The sequence below is a fragment of the Sinocyclocheilus grahami genome, unplaced genomic scaffold (genome assembly GCF_001515645.1).
Source record: "Sinocyclocheilus grahami isolate Dianchi unplaced genomic scaffold, SAMN03320097.WGS_v1.1 scaffold707.1, whole genome shotgun sequence".
NCBI classification, from domain to species: Eukaryota; Metazoa; Chordata; class Actinopteri; order Cypriniformes; family Cyprinidae; genus Sinocyclocheilus; species Sinocyclocheilus grahami.
The window spans coordinates 479,044-496,123 of NW_015505886.1; the positions used below are offsets into that span (position 1 = coordinate 479,044).

A 17,080-nucleotide genomic window follows, 5' to 3' on the forward strand; every position below is an offset into this window, starting at 1 on the left:
GTATAAGGAGTCCCTGTTTCTGTTGAGTCCTAGCCGGTTATTGATGATGTTAAGTTGATGTTGTGCTACCCCATGCTCCTGGATACTTTTTGTTTATTCTGTGTGGATTTATTATTAAAAGACTGCGTTTTGGATTACCTCTTGTGTCGTGCTCTTTGATTATAGTGCCAGCACGTAACACAATCCCAGAGAAAAGAGGGACTAAAATGCTTTTCATATATGTGAAAACTATCACCTAATTCGAATTAAAACTATAGTATATAGTAACAATTGTGTCTGAAACAGGGTTGACAAAAATACCAAAACATGAGGTAGAAAAATAATAGTCGTAAAATAAGAAATGACATAGCCTGAGATGGCACAATACAATTTCTTGTCATTTTAAGGTGTCTTCATTTCATGGATATTTAAAAAATGTTGATTAAACTTATTTTATTTTTTAATTCTTCCTAGTGGAAAAGGCACCGATTTCATGAGATGACCCATAATATTAAGGGAAATGATCGCGGACAGAATTTTTGTAATAAGTGTGCAGCCTTAAAAAGCAAAGCAAATTAGTTTGCTTAAAAGCTAGTCTTTTTAATGATTACATTCTTTAGAAAATGTTAAAATATTTAACGTGTAACTATTTCAAATGTCAAAATATTAAAATCAATTAAATCTCTCCTGTGTGAACATACACACACACAAAAGTAAAACAGCCCATGTTTATACATTATTAGAATAAGGGAGATGCTGGGAAAGGCAGACAGAAGGAGAAACTACACTGAACAAAATTATAAACGCAACACTTTTGTTTTTGCCGTGTATTTAATAATGGCATTATGTAGAGTGTCGCTAAAGGTGAGGTTATTTGACAACTGTGAGTTGGTCTTTTTTTTTTTTTGGCTAAGCACCAGCAGGACAAAAATGTATCTGTATTCTACAATTACCAACCACCTAACTTTTTTTCTACAAAAAACCAACCACCTATATTTCTTAGTGACTTAAAGAATCCAAAGTTGCTTATTATAAGTGGAACTATATGTATTGACTGATATAAAAGTGAAAACAGTAAGAATAGCTTATAGAAACAGAAAATTTTTTGCTGTATAAAACAGTGTTTAAAAATAAGACTTTTCTTTGATTTTTGTCTCACTATGACCCTCTAGTTTCATAAAAAAAATCATGTTTCCAACTCACTCATCTGTGATCTGATGTCATCTCTCTGTTTTTTCATCCTCTTCATTCGTTCTTCTGCTCTCTCTTCCTCTGCTCTTCTTCTCTCATTCATCTCCTGTAAAATCTTTCTGTCTATTTCAAAATGGCTGCCGTTGTTTTGTGCCACTGTCTCCTCAATCTTCTCCAGCAGCTCCTTGATCTGAGTGTGGTCACTCCTGTTCTGATTCTTGAGAACATGATATCTGTTCCCACATTTGTCCAGCAGGCACTGGAGATCCTGCCCTTCACTCTCAATGTGCTGCTCTATAGATGTGTCTAACAGAGAGTCTCCATGAGTGAACAGCACTATAGTGTGACTCCAGACTCTCTCACCGAGAAGATCCAGATGCCCCAGCAATGCTTTTCTGTCAGTCTCTTTAAATCTAGAGTGGACACGTATGATCAGTAATAGAGCATGTGGTCCTGGAGGACACAGGGACACACTGAGCAAAATCTCCTGTTTCAGGAATTCAGAGCTGTACTCTACAGAATAAGTCCTCCACCATCCTGGAGCTTCAATGACAGTGATATGTCTGTCTGCTACTTCTCCATGTCTCCTCACACACTGAGCAAATCTCTTCAAGTCAAACTCATCTCTGCCCAGGATGTTGTTTCCTGTTGAACTCTTACCAGCTCTTTTATACCCCATTAATACAATCCTCAACTCTGAGAGATGTTGGGCATCACCTGCAACAAATAGAGAACAAAACACCCTTTTCCAAATTTTATTTCACTTAGTATCTGTAAATCCCTAAAATTATAAACAATGTACATGAAAAGTAAAGTATAGTTTTTAAGAGGTCATCAGATGCCCGTTTTCCCCAAGTTGATATGATTCTTTAGGGTCTTAATGAAAAGTCTATAACATACTTTGGTTAAAATTTCTCAATGGTAGTGTAAAAAACACCCTTTTTACCTTGTCAAAATCAGTTCTGCAGAAATCAACCCATTTTTTGCATGTTGCTTTAAATGCTAATGAGCTCTGCTCACCCTGCCCCTCTCTTCTGTGGGGTGACGAACCGTGCTCTGAGAAATTGTTTACTTTAGCCACATTTAGCCATGAAACTTGCTAACTAGCACGTTATTAGGAATAGCGATTGCAAAGATTCATTAAAGAAAAAACTTATACTCACTTCTGCTGTAAGTGAAGCTGGATCACGAATGATTTGTGCGAACATAGACGCATTTAGATAGATCGGGGGCACATTCCCTTCAAAAGTAATCCACTGCGTCTTCAGCGGCTCAGACGTTGGGAGTAAATGACAACTGCCATGTTCATTATTACATCCAACAACAAAACACCTCAATCGCTATGGAGCCATTCTTGTCTACATCTGCTCCGGCGGTGAAACAATGGCGGTCGGACTGTTACAGCTCACTCAGGGCGGGTCTAAGGTAAGAAGGCAGTGTCGATCAACTATCGTGGGAGCTGCCTGGGTCCGTGTGACGTCACACAGACAAGAAGCTGAGAACAGCCTGATTTGAAAACGGGGATATTATTTTTAGTGATTAAATAAAAACTACTGGGTGGATTTTTATCATTATAGGGTAGATGTGTACACACACTGCCAAAACACATTTATGTTCAAACACCATGTAAAAGTGAATTTAGCATCCAATGACCCCTTTAAAGCATTTTTGCCGAGCAAACACCAGCTTAAATATATATATTAATTATAGTGTATTGTTGTATGTAAACCTGCTCTCTTGATTGCTCAAGACAAATTTCTCCTTAGGAAGACAATAAAGGATAAACTAACCAACTCTCCCTAGTCTCATGACAAAAACATACCTGTGGGAACTTTTTTGCAAGACGCGAAATACGTACCAATAAGTACATATCACTGCAGTTTCAGATATAAATTAACACTGGGGCAGTAAAACAGCACACACTGTTAATATTCTCATGCTGAACAACACAATTACTGTATTTGCATTACTGTTAAAGGTAGGTTTAGGGTTGAAGTAGGTGTAGGCATTAATAAAGCATAATCTGAGGGGTAGCATTTTTTTATTGTGGAATTGTGCTACCTACTGTTTAAATGGGAGGTAACAAAATCTGACAGGGTAGCACAAATCGTCAGAATACCGGACATAGCAGGCTTACTCGGTAGCTCAGCTGGCACTGAATCAGAATTAGGAAGCAGAATCTTTGAGTTCGAATCCTGTGAAAAACAGGATGCACAATAAAATAGCTCAAAGATGAGAGATTAAAAAACAAGCTATAATGGCGTGCTTGCGATTATGTTCTTATGTCATATTCGCTTTTGTTCATACTATCGGTTGGTTTAGGTGTAGTGCAGATGGTACGTTATTTTAAAACGTCAGAGTTATAGTGCCACTCAATGGACATTTCAAGTCTGAACTGCGGTGACACCTACAAAATCAACGTCATATAAAATGTACAATATGTACGATCATCTATTCCGGGGGAAAAAAAACTGAACACCCTTTTAGAGCCACTCAGTGGACATTTCACATCGAATATATCACAAAACGTGGCGCTACGTATTTCGCATCTTGCAAAAAAGTTCCCACAGGTACGTTTTCGTCATGAGACTAGGTTTAACTAACCAGATGTTAGCTGTTGGATTTATAATTTTCGGAAATAAAATCTTTAGGTATGTTTATATTTTACATTACATTAGGTATGTTTATATTTAACATAATTTTTTTTCTATCCAAATTAATCCAATCTTTAAATGAACCCTAAACTTTGCAGTTTGATTCAGCACATGCGCAGTGGTCAGTCGCCACACTCAGAACTGGAGAAGCCACCGCGATAATGTCACCGGAGCTACCGTGAGTAAAATTGTCATTATTGCTTTGATGACATATGTAAAAAGAAAACTAATATGTTAGAAGTTCACTTCTAAAAAGCACTTCCATTAGTCACTGAAAACCTAGTCATTTTAACAGATTAATACAGACATTATTGAATATTGTTATTGAAGATCGATTTGTCAGTATAAATTGTGTCTAAACCCTTTATAAGTAAATCTCTCTTTGAAAAGGGGGGTTACTGAGATAAAAAATATTGTAGGCCTTTTTGGATGGTGCAATGTTAAAAAAAATCTCTTTGTTTATTTATTACAATGGATGATTTTGCTTCAAATGGTTAATAATAATTTCATTTACATTATCATTTTTGTTGCACTGTTTATAACACAGGTAAATTTCTTATGAATGGAGTTCATATCTTAATATATTTTTATATTATTTGTATATTAATATTATTTTCTAACTCATGTAAAAAGTTTTCTATTTAGTGCAAACTGTTATGAGCCCTTCTATTGGTACTGACTCTACAATTTTTAGTTCCTTTGTTGATACATTTCATCAGTTTGCTGTTGCTAGGAGAAACTTTCTTTCTATAACATACTGAAGCCTGATTTGATAACGTTCATGCAGCAGCATAAACAAATGGCATTTCAGCCCACCAAAATGGGCTGAGCCGTCTGTCTACTAGGGATGTAACAATATCAAAATTTCACGATATGATAATATTGCGATATGAAGTCCAAGATACGATATTTAACACAATATTTAAAAAAAAAAATTTGTACATTTTAGTTAAATTAAGTTAAATTCTTCTATTTAATGCACTTTGAGAGTTCAAAATTAAGAGCTCCAACCCATGTTAACTAAGAAAACTTTAGTCAGAAAAAAGTCAGGGAATTAGCTTTTACCTGAACTTGAAAGGGGACTCAACCATCTTTTTATTTATGATATACTGTTTAGTCTAAATTACATTAACACTGGTGTTTTAGGAAGCCAAATAAATTAGAATATAATAATAATAACAATGACAGTAATAGCATATATTGTAAAACAATTTAACTGTAAAATAAATGAAAATGATTATTTAATAGATATATTATTTTTGATTTACACTACAGTATGAAAATTACAATACTTCTTTCCTAATTTCTACACTTGAAAGAGATATTTTGAATTAGGACTGCATTTAAACCGCTAGCTGTCAGCAATTCATATTGCACTTTTAAGCTTTTATTTTGACGGAAACGGCAGTAGAGCTTTTGTTATGATAGAAATCTCCAGCTTCAGTGAAAACAGGTTTTACAAAAATGCGTCTCACTACAAATCGTACTCGGTTACTAACGTAACCTCGGTTCCCTGAGATACGGGAACGAGTACTGCGTCTTGCTAGACGCATATGGGAAAAAGCCTTTTTTCTCCTGAACTGAATACTTTTTTCCATTCATCGGCCATTGGTTCGTGCAGTGTATTAAAAATGAACCAATGGCTAGGCAGCGGAGCTGCACAAGCCTATGGCGACAAAGCCCGGCAGAATGGGCAGGACATCTGGCTTTATAAGCGAGCGTTCACCACAGGATTCTCAGGTCACTTTGACTGAAGCGATGACGTATCTCAGGGAACCGAGGTTACGTTAGTAACCGAGTACATTCACTTTCGATACTACACTCGTAGTGCGTCTTGCTAGACACATATGAGAACACAGTACAATCACGCCATGCTAATGTAGTGGAATGACTAAAGGTATCAAACTTCCATAAGCAACCAATGCCCATAGAGAAGTTAACAACAACCAAAGGCTAAGACGGGCTGAACTTCCTCAATGAGGTCACACCCGGCCTGGTTAATCGTTCCAGAGTACTCCTGTAACTTCGACACCCAGGGGTCGAGAGCTAACAGGTGAACTAATGCCAGAGAGCTTGAGCGTTATACGGCCAAGGGCTCTCTGCCAGATCTGTTTACGCAGCGCATGTCACTTCAAGCGGAAAGGACCCTGGCCTGCAAGGCCAGAATTTCCAGGTTAAAAAAACCTTGCGAATGTGGATGGCGAGGCCCAGCCGGCCGCCTCACAAATATCCGCAATGGACACACCACTGGACCATGCCCAAGATGAGGCGATGCCTCTAGTCGAGTGGGCCCGTACTCCAATGGGGCATTGAAGGCCCAAAGAAGAGTACGCTAGCAAGATGGAGTCTACTATCCATCTAGAGAGTCTTTGCTTCATGACCGGAAGCCCTTTGGTGCGGTTACCGAAGCTGACAAAGAGTTGTTCCGACCACATATAGGGGCGGAATGCTCAATATAGATTCTCAGAGCTCTGACGGGGCAGAGCAGAGATGGCTCTCTGTCCTCTTCAGAGGGAGGAAGCACGGAGAGCATAATGACCTGTGCTCTGAATGGAGAGCACCTTAGGTACATAACCGTGCCTTAGTTTCAGGAAGACTTTAGTGTCGTTAGGCCCGAATTCCAGGCAGGCAGGGCTAATAGAGAGCGCTTGCAGGTCCCCTATTCGCTTTACTGATGTCAGTGCTAGAAGCAGAGCAGTCTTCAACGATAGCGACCGAATGTTGGCAGACTGTAGCGGCTCGAAAGCGGGGCCCTTCAGGGCCCTCATCGCAGTGGGCAGGTCCCATGAAGGGACGGTAGGGGGACGAGGCAGATTCAGCCTCCTGGCACCCCTTAGGAAGCGGATGACCATGCTGTTTCTGTCGAGGTAATTGAGAATGCGGATTCCCATCTGTCTCAGAGGGGAGAGAGCCGCGTCCATGCACCTTTTAAAAGTGCGGGGGGCCAAGGACAGCCCGAAGGGAAGTACCATCTATTGAGAAGCCACTCCCTCTAATGCGAATCTCAAGAATCACCTGTGACGGGGGGCTATCTGGATGTGAAAGTATGCATCCTTCAGGTCCAGAGAAAAGAACCAGTCCCCTGCGCGAATTTGCGCAAGGATCTGTTTCAGTGTAATCATTCTAAACGACCTTTTCATGAGGGCGTGATTCAGGTGTCTGAGATCGAGGATGGGCCGGAAGCCACCATCTTTTTTGGGGACGAGGAAGTAACGGCTGTAGAAGCCTGACTCACTTTGGGCTGGAGGAACCATTTCCACAGCTCCTTTTGCCAGCAGATTCATCACCTCTGAGCGCAGTACGTTGCTTTGCACTGAGGAGGGGACCATGGCGCTGAAGCCTCGTTTTATTATCCCCATAACCCATCTCGACACTCCGGGGATGGCCTGCGTGGCGAGGGGTTGAATTAACTCGGGTGATTAGCCGCACGGGGGCAGAACACTTGTGAGTAATGGAAGAGGAAGTTTGCTTTTTTTTTGAAAATGTTTGTGTTTTATTTTTCCTGCTATAACAGCGGCTGGGGCAGAACACTTGTGAGTAATGGAAGAGGAAGTTTGCTTTTTTTTTGAAAATGTTTGTGTTTTATTTTTCCTGCTATAACAGCGGCTGGGGCAGAACACTTGTGAGTAATGGAAGAGGAAGTTTGCTTTTTTTTTTTTAAATGTTTTTGTTTTATTTTTCCTGCTATAACAGCGGCTGAATGCTTGGGCACATAAACGGACCCGTTGTTTGCACAAAACACATTTCCCTCTGTACCCGGCGTTGAACGGGGTGTCAAGAGGTCTAAGAGAGGCTGCTTGAGGGGTGGTCTGGCCGTAGCGAGATCTGACCCTGTCCTCTTCCTGTCTCGCAGATCAGGATGACGCCTGAGGTGCCGGGTCCAACGCAATCTTGGGTCGGGGTCCCTGGCACTTAGGAAGAGGGTAGCGCTTGGCCGAGTGAGAGCATACACGCGTCTGCTGCGCCTTAGCGGGCTGAACGGCGGAGTGCTTGCTGAGTCGGCGCAGACTTAGGGCGAGCAGAGGCAGCAACGGAGCTGGAGCACTTAGGCAGGAAATGTCGCATAGCTTGGGACGATTTCTGTGCCTCCATGAAGCCCTCAGCAAATCCTTCGACCGCCGGGCGGAAGAGACCTTTGGGAGAGACTGGAGCATCGAGGAAGGGGATCTTATCTGCATCCTTGATCTCTGTTAGCATCAGCCTCAAATGGCGCTTGAGCACCACAAGGCTGGCTATCAATCTCCCGATCGCCTGAGCGGTGGTTTTGGTGGCACGCAGAGCCAGGTCAGTTGCGCTCCTCAGCTCCCTGAGGGTCGCGGCGTCCAGGCCAGACTCATCGGTGGATGCAAGGATCTTTGCCTGAAAGACCTGGAGGACCACCATTGAATGAAGGGCTGAAGCCACCTGTCCAGCTGAAGTGTAGGCGCGTCCAGCAAGAGCTGAAGTGGTCCTACAGGCTTGGACGGGTGAGCGGCCTTTGCTCTCAAGCCAATGGCCGTGGGCGGGAAGAGGTGCGCGGCCACTGACTCATCTAGAGCAGGTGGCTTATCGTACCCTTTTTCTTCAATGCCGTCGATGGAAGTGAGGGCGGATGAAGAAGCAGTATGGAGGTGGGCGGAGTAGGGAGCTCACCACGATCTGGTGAGCTCGTCATGGACCTCTGGGAAAAATGGAGAGGAACGCTGACGATGGGCCTGGTGGCGCCCCAGCAGGAACCACTCATCCAGATGGCTGCGGGAGGGCTTCTCTGGTGGAGACCACTCTAAACCCAGCTCTTCAACCGCTTTGGAGAGGATACGGAGAAGCTCGGCATCCATCCCGTCTTTGGTGGCGCTGGGCGCGGACGATGGCGAAGGGGTGGGGTCAGTCACCGAGCCCAACAGCTCCTCTGAATCCGATGCTGCCAATGACATGCTGTCATCAAGCAGCTCGTCCTCACTTCCCCCAAATGAGATCAAGTCGCTCGCACCAGGAGAGGGACGCTGATCAGACTGGGAGAAAAGGATGGGAGAATACTCTCTCTGGGGCGAGAGCGAGGCACGCGGGATCTGGGCCGAAGTGGGCTTGCTCGCAGCCGGTCGCTTGAGCCCTCTGCCCCACTCTTTTTTCCTCACAGGTCCCTGGGCTGAAGCGGCAGAGAAGCAGGTCAGCCGTGCTGAGAGGTCCTGATTCTAACTGTGAAGGCGTGTCAACGGTGAGCGGCTTCGGATCAGCGTAGAGACATAGAGTCGTCGCTGAAGGAAAAGAAATCTGAGAATCCTGTGGCGAACGCTTGCTTATATAGTCAGATTCTCCGCTCATTCTGGCGGGCTTTGGCAGGCTGCCTAGCCACTGGTTCATTTTTAATACACTGCACGAACCAATGGCCGTGCAGTTTCACTGCATGAATGAAAAAAGGCTTCAGTTCAGGAGAAAAAAGACGCAGTACGAGTGTAGTATCGAAAGGGAACTATTGAAATGCTGTAATCGTCTGCCGCGAAAACAAAGTGTAACTGGTGGCCGTTGCATTCCCAAATGCGAGCTAAACAGCACATGCAATAAACGAGGTTCAGTGCACTCACTGAGAACAGAGCAGTTCTGAGGCGCGGAAAACACTGGATCACGAGCTGATCACCTGAATGAAGTGCCTGCTTCGCTTTGAAATGCGCAGCGCAAACAGACTTGATAAAGGGATTAAGCATATTGTGCTTTCGGTTTTAGTTTTTGACAGATACAGTGCCAAAAGCAAAATTGCCCAAAACACAACTTTAAATATCTTTTTAATGTTACAATAAGAAGTTTAAATGTATTTTAAAAACTACACTTTTTGCCCGGAAGACCTATCAAAATCTATCATGACCATGATAATATCAAGACAGTTTTGCTATCACGATATTTATAAAATCATTACATCCCTACTGTCTAGCTACAAAAGTCAGGTGCTTAATGCCATTTTGTCAGAATCTTGCAAATCTCGTGAAGATCATCAAGAGTGTGGCACATGCAGAATAGCTCTTGAATGGTGACTCTACCCCCAGATAGTTAAAATGATCTGGGATGTCTTCAGGAAGGCAGAGGGTCAACCTCTTCATTTAGGCACTTTAGAAAATGTGTTTTAATACACAGTCAAAAGGTTTTGATCAATAATATTTATATATATTTCTTCTCTTCTGCTCACAAAGCCCGCATTTATTTGATCCAAAATACAGCAAAAACAGTAATATTGTGAAATATTTTTATATTTAAAATAACTGATTTCTATTTGAATATATTTTAAAATGTAATTTATTCCTGTGATTTCAAAGGTGAATTTTAAGCATCATTACTCCAGTCACATGATCCTTCAGAAATCATTCTAATATGCTGATTTGCTGCTCAAAATACATTTTATTATTATTATTATTATTATTATGTTGAAAACAGAGTTTCTTTGATGAATAGAAAGTTCAGAAGAACAGCATTTATCTGAAATAGAAGTCTTTTGTAACATTATTATTATGATCCCATGCAGCTGTGTTTTCCCCAATTATCCCTTGTATTTTAGTCTATGCTTTTGCGTTCTGTGGTGTTGGGGTCAACTTGTTATGTTCGTGTGTTTCCTGCCATTCCCAGTGTTGGATGTACCCTGTATTTGGTTTATATTAAAGACTGTTTCGTTTATTCCACGTCTCCATCGTTCCTCACCGACACAAAGTGTGACAGAAGACCCGACCCTAAACAGTAACCTCTGTGTCTCCCCTCTGTTTTAGTTTTTTGTTTTTTTGCTCAGTGTTTTGTTTCCCGTTGTGCCCATGGATCCCCTCGTTCGTTCCGAATTCCTCCTCCCCCTCCTCCTCCTACTGGAGCAGGGGGACAGATCTCTCGAGGACCATACGAGACTGTTCCTGCTGCTAGCTAACACCACCAGCTTACCCGGACGACGCATTCTGTGTTTTCTATGATGCAAGTTTAAACATCGAGTGCAGAGCACCGTCGTCCGAAGATGGTCCTCGAGAAGACTTCGCCGCCTTCGTGGAGTGGATACTGGGTACTGGGTACTGAGTACCACTCCCAACCCAGAGCCCAGCCCACCATCGCCCCGCGGTGCGGAGCATCAGCCCGAGCCCACCGATGATGGAGAGCCAATTCCCGCCGCGATCGACAAGCCAGCGCAAAGCCGAGCGACTGAGCGGAGGATCGCCCCGGACGTTGAGCCCAACCTGTCAGACCAGGTGCGAGAGCCAGCGACAGTGCCCACCGCAAGGGAGCTAGCCGTGGACGGTGAGAACGCAGAGTGGAGCTCCGCCCACTGCACCGTGGCTGAGGGTGAGCTGATTATACATCTGGGACTGCTGGACTTCGATGGGGACCTTATAGACTGGGAAACGGAGCTGGAAGCCGATCCTCCCTCCTTCCTCTGAGCCCTTTGTCACCCGTTTCCACATCCAGCCCAGAGAGGGCTCCCGTTCCTGAGTTCAGCCCTGAAAGCCCAGAGGCTCACAAATGCCCACCCTCCCATCCGCCCGCTCCAGCCTCCTCCTCCGCTGTCGTCTGGCAGCCCCTCTGCTTGCCCTCAGCTCCATCCTCCAGCATCGCCGTGGCTGAAGAAATCCCTCACCTCCGCCTCCAGCCTCCAAGGCCCGGACTCCGCCTCGGCCCATAGACCCAGCGACTCCACCTCAGCTCCTAGCTCCCTCACCTCCGCCATCACCCATTGATCCACCAGCTCCACCGGGCTCCCTCGTCCCTCCGGCTCTGCCTTGGTCGGGCGTCGACCCACCATCGCCTCAGGACTCGCCGGTCTGTCCTGCCAGCTCCGTTGGGCTTCTCCCTCCCGTCAGCTCCACCTTGGTCCTCAGTCGCTCCGGCTATGCCGCGGATCTCCAGATCTCCACCTCCGTCTCGGTCTCGGTCACCAGAGCCCTCGGCTCCACCCTGGCCCCCCAGATCCTCGGCATCCCCCTGGCTCGTTGGATCTCCGTCTCCGACCTCGGGCTCCTCCGCCACCTGCTCTGCCACCATCAGTCGGCCCCCTGGGGTCGGCGGTCATCCCTCCTCCATGGCTCCTCCCTCCGTCGGCTCCACCGTGGGTCGCCATCATGGCTGTGGCCTGGGTCTCATTTGGCTCCTCCACCTCCAAGCCCCTCCTGTTTCCTCCCTGGCTCTGCTCTACCTGCTCCGCCATGGCCTCCTGAGCTCCCTGCTCTGCCATGGCCTCCTGAACTGCCTGATCCACCCTGGAGACCTTCCCCGTGTCCCTGTCCTGCAGTAGTCTCCAGGGCACTTTCCTTATTTGGTCATGTTACTGTCCTCGTTTAGTCTGATTATGATCCCATGCACCTGTGTTTTCCGCAATTATCCCTTGTATTTTAGTCTATGCCTTTGCGTTCTGTGGTGTTGGGGTCAACTTGTTATGTTCGTGTGTTTCCTGCCGTTCCCAGTGTTGGATGTACCCTGTGTTTGGATTATATTAAAGACTGTTTCGTTTATTCCACGTCTCCATCGTTCCTCGCCAACACAGGGTGTGACAATTACTGCTCTTGCTATATTTTGGATCAAATAAATGCAGGCTTGGTGAGCAGAAGAGACTTCTTTAAAAACATAAAAAATCTTACTGTTCAAAAACTTTTGACTGATAGTGTACATTTGTATGAAACATAGGTTTGTTAAATCTAGGGTGTTTAAGTCATTTTAAGATAAATAACATTATGTGCTAACAAATTGAAATGAGGTGGTTATCTTCAACAAATTGGACAGTTCTGCTCACATCAGTAGACCTGCTGGTGAAGAAGTGACAGGTAAGAAAAAGAAGGGAGAGACAGCGATATTGGGGAAAATGAAGCAAAGGGAAAGGGAAGTGAATTGGTGCAGTTCAAGAGAGAACCTTTAATTATTTTCAATGGCCCCAAACTAAGGATTTAGACCTTTTTATGTGATGGCCATACAAATAATAGGGTTGTCTGTGGTTTCAGAAATTGTTGTGGATGTATATGCTATATAAAAAAGTGACCAAAATTGCACCTTTTGGGGTACAACAGCTTGTCACTGGAACAGTACCCTTAAAAGGACATCTTTGTTCCTTTTTTTACCCCTAATAGGTAGGCCTACATATTAGTACCTTAAGGATACGGATTACTACTCTAAGGTACTAATATTTACCTATTAGGGGTAAGAAAGGTACAGATGTCCTTTTAAGAGTACTGCTCCAGTGACAAGTTGTTGTACCCCAAAAGGTACAATTTTGGCCCCTTTTTTTCTGTGTGGCCTGGATGAGTATGAGATTTCCCGGCCTGAAATTGCGTCCCAGTCTGGCCCTGATGGCATAGCTGGCTGTTCTACTGTGCTGCACCTAAGTTGATGCTGTCGCTTCTCAGTAAAAAGATTCTGACAAAATGGCATTCAGTGCTGTCTTATTCAGAGCCGCAGATGGCTCTGGCTAAAATGTAATTTGTTTGTGCAGCTGCACAAATGTTTTCCAATCAGGCTTCAGTATTTTGGAATAATAGTGTTTCCCCTAACACCCCATACTGATGTAATGTTTCCCATTTCTGTTATCTCAGGGAACCTGTGTTATGTTAGTAGCCAGAGCATTATTTATTATTTTTATTTACATTGTTGTAGCAATTATTAGATTCATATTTACATTTTTATGAATGCAGTATGCATATCTGTGCTATGAAGTGTGTCAACTCACTCATCTGTGATTTGATGTCACCTCGCTGTTGTTTCATCTTCTTCATTCGTTCTTTTGCTCTCTCTGCCTCTGCTCTTCTTCTCTCCTTCATCTCCTGAAAAATCTTTCTGTCTATTTCAAAATGGCAGCCATTGTTTTGTGCCACCGTCTCTTCAATCTTCTCCAGCAGCTCCTTGATCTGAGTGTCATCACTCCTGTTCTGATTGTTAAGAACATGATACCTGTTCCCACATTTGTCCAGCAGCCGCTGGAGATCCTGCCCTTCACTCTCAATGTGCTGCTCTATAGATGTGTCTAACAGAGAGTCTCCACGAGTGAACAACACTATAGTATGACTCCAGATTCTCTCCCTGAGAAGATCCAGATGCCCCAGCAATGCTTTTCTTTCTGTCTCTTTAAATCTATAGTTGGCACATATGATCAGTAGTACAGCATGTGGTCCTGGAGGACACAGAGACACACTAAACACAATCTCCTGTTTCAGTATCTCAGGACTCTCCTCTACAGGTACGTTTATACACCATCCTGGAGCTTCAATGACAGTGATGTGTCTGTCTGCTACTTCTCCATGTCTCCTCACACACTGAGCAGACCTCTTCAAGTCAAACTCCTCTCTGCCCAAGATGGTGTTTCCTACTGAACTCTTACCAGCAGCTCTATGACCTATTAACACAATCCTCAGCTCTGAGAGATGCTGGGCGTCACCTGAATACAAGAGAGAACACAACACATTTATCCAAAATATACTATACTATATATTGCTCTATATACATTCAATAACAAGTAAGGGATGATGTACAGTCATTATGACAAAATAAACCCAACTGGGTGATCAAGACCCTGATGTGAATCTGACCCTGTACATTTACATTATATTTACATTTAGTCATTTAGCAGACACTTTTATTCAAAGTGACTTACAAATGAGGACAATGGAAGCAATCAAAATCAACAAAAGAGCAATGATATGCAAGTGCTATAACAAGTCTCAGTTAGCTTAACATAGTACACATAGCAAGTTTTTTTTTTATTATATAATAAATAAAACGAAAACGGATAGAATAGAAAAAGAATAGAGAAGCTAGTGTTAGTTTTTTTTTTTTTTTAAGAAAACTAGCAGTTAGTAAATTAATACAGTGCGAGTCTAAAATGGGATTCTTTCTTAAATAATATAATTAAAATAGAGATTGCTAGAGTTAGAGGGTCAAATAAAGATGGAAGAGATGTGTTTTTAGCCGATTCTTGAAGATGGCTTAGGATTCAGCTGCTCGGATTGAGTTGGGCAGGTCATTCCACCACGAGGGAACATTTAATTTAAAAGTCACTTAAAAAATTCTACGTACACATACACATTAGTATTATAATGCAAGGTACATCAAATGGCTAAGCAGTCTTGGCCAACAAACACAGAAAAGCATGCTCACAAAAAACTGACAGTTAACAGTCTTATCAGATCAAGGAAATTATAACAAAATATTGGAATATTCTTTCAACTGACCCTTCTTTAGGTGATATTTTTAAAAATGCTCCTTTGTTTATTTACAAAAGATCAAATAATATAGCCAATAGATTGGTCAAATCTAATATTTATACTGACAAGACTAAAACATTTATAAAAGGTTGTTTTCCCTGTAGGAATTGTGCCGCCTGCTCATCGATAACAAAAAACAATCAATTTAGTAATGTACATTCTGGTAGAACATTTTTCATTAAATCTTTAATTATCTGCTCTACATCTTATGTGATTTATATGGTAAAATGTCCATGCCCATTTATTTACATCGAAAAATTTACATCGCCAGCTAAAAATTTGTATTAGTGAACATAAATCTGCTATCTGGAGACATGATGTGAATTCACCAATAGCAAGACATTTTTATGATTGTAGTCATAACATTAAGGATTTAAGTTGTATAGGTATCGAATAAGTAACAATTTACAGAAGAGGTGGTAACAGAGAAAAAACTTTTACAAAGAGAAGCTTATTGGATGTATCGACTAAAAGGTCAGTCTCCCTTGGGTTTAAATGAGGACTTTGATCTCTCTTGTTTTCTTTAAGAATGAATAAGTTGTTTAACCCTTTATTGTTTGGTTACAGTGGGTGATACGATATGGACTAATGAACGGCTTGTGGCCTAATGCATCGGCTCGTTTCCCACTTTAATTTATGCTGATGGTTTGATGTAGTTTTCTTTTATTTTTTATGTTCATTTTTGATGGATTATTTTTGATGGCTTATTTGTGTCATATGCTTTTCTTTTGTGCCTATATTGGGATGTTATTTTTGTGTGTTGAATGTTTTGGAATTATTTTTGGTTGTTTGTCCTGAAATTGCTTGACTGATTTGTCAATTAAGTTTGTAATCAGTAACACCTGTTATGTGACATTTCACAGGGTGATCTTTGGACTTCATTTCTTTTTTAAGAACTCTTGTAGGGAATGTCACTGTATGATTCACTGAAAATGGCTTACTGCCGAAACGTTTGATTGTTCCCTGCTGTAAAATTAAAATAAATCGAAAGTGATTAAGAAGATTAAGCGAGTGCGGATACCTGACTAGAATATGATGTGTTGATTGATTTATGCACCCTAGATTAAAGTTGAGTGCAGTGAACTTTACTTTTTCATGAATTTTGAACTTCACCTTTTTAAAAAATCAAAAAGATATTTTTTTAAAACAACAGTGGAATAAAATACAAACATTTTTTCAAAAGTTAATAAGTTTAGGGGTTAGAGTTCAGAACAGCCATCTCCCAATTGAAAGTACCTACTAAATTATGATTTTATGTATGAGTTTAATGATATTTTAAATAAATTTTTTTTGATTAACAGCAGCCCATCACCAGCTCAGATTTCGGCAACACACCGGCACGAGAATTAGCACTATTTCAGTGAAAAGTGATTACAGAGAGCGGTTTGTAGGGTATCACAGCGAATCAGACAATTTAAGATTCGATCAGAACATTGAAACATCAGGAGCCGAATTCCACAAAGAGGCCCAAGACAACGCCATAAATCTGTCCACGAAACCCTGGCGCCACGAGTCTGAAGCAAGTCCACCAACTAGCAGCTTTGAGCAGCTCACAGCATTAAAACAAAAGAACACTTATTGATAATCCCAATGCAGAAAGGAGATTGTCAAATTTGGGGCAAGTAACCAAGATTAATGATCAAAGACACAGCATATCATGACCATCACATGAGGAAAATCATTAGTAGAAGCTGCGGTGGGTGGTTTCCCCCACCTAGATGACAAAGACCAAACTGAGATTCCTTATGAGAACTTTTAACCTCTGGTCTTCGCAGAACATGTCCTTATGTTCACAGAATGGCACAGCAACTGTCTTTTACAGATGTAGATGCACCAAAATGAACTCAGTAAGACTTATAAACGAATATCAGTTTATTGCTTAACTCCATATTATGTATGTAACCCACATATTTGACTATCATGTTCTAATCACCTATTGTGTGTCTTTTTAATAACTATTGAATAGCTTAAGGGTTCACATTCATGTTTAGTATGTATGAGTTTGAAAATTCATGCTTTAAACGTTTCTATCAATCAATACTTTGTAAAATATACTATATTCTGGTTATAGAA

General features: G+C 42.2%; 2 protein-coding genes across 2 annotated transcripts in view; both read right to left on the reverse strand.

The window, feature by feature from the left end:
• LOC107559962 (GTPase IMAP family member 8-like) overlaps positions 1-1,340 on the reverse strand; it is a 40,480-nt gene extending 39,140 nt beyond the window's left edge. Inside the window, exon 1 of the mRNA XM_016243990.1 lies at positions 1,183-1,340. Within this exon, the coding sequence (XP_016099476.1) occupies positions 1,183-1,273 (91 nt within the window). The 5' untranslated portion in view covers positions 1,274-1,340. The remainder of the gene's footprint in view (positions 1-1,182) is intronic.
• A 505-nt stretch (positions 1,341-1,845) lies between these two features.
• The window catches only part of fcsk (fucose kinase), a 62,641-nt gene continuing 47,406 nt past the window's right edge, over positions 1,846-17,080 (reverse strand). The window contains exon 23 of the mRNA XM_016244039.1: positions 1,846-1,887. Coding sequence (XP_016099525.1) covers positions 1,861-1,887 — 27 coding nt within the window. The 3' untranslated portion in view covers positions 1,846-1,860. The remainder of the gene's footprint in view (positions 1,888-17,080) is intronic.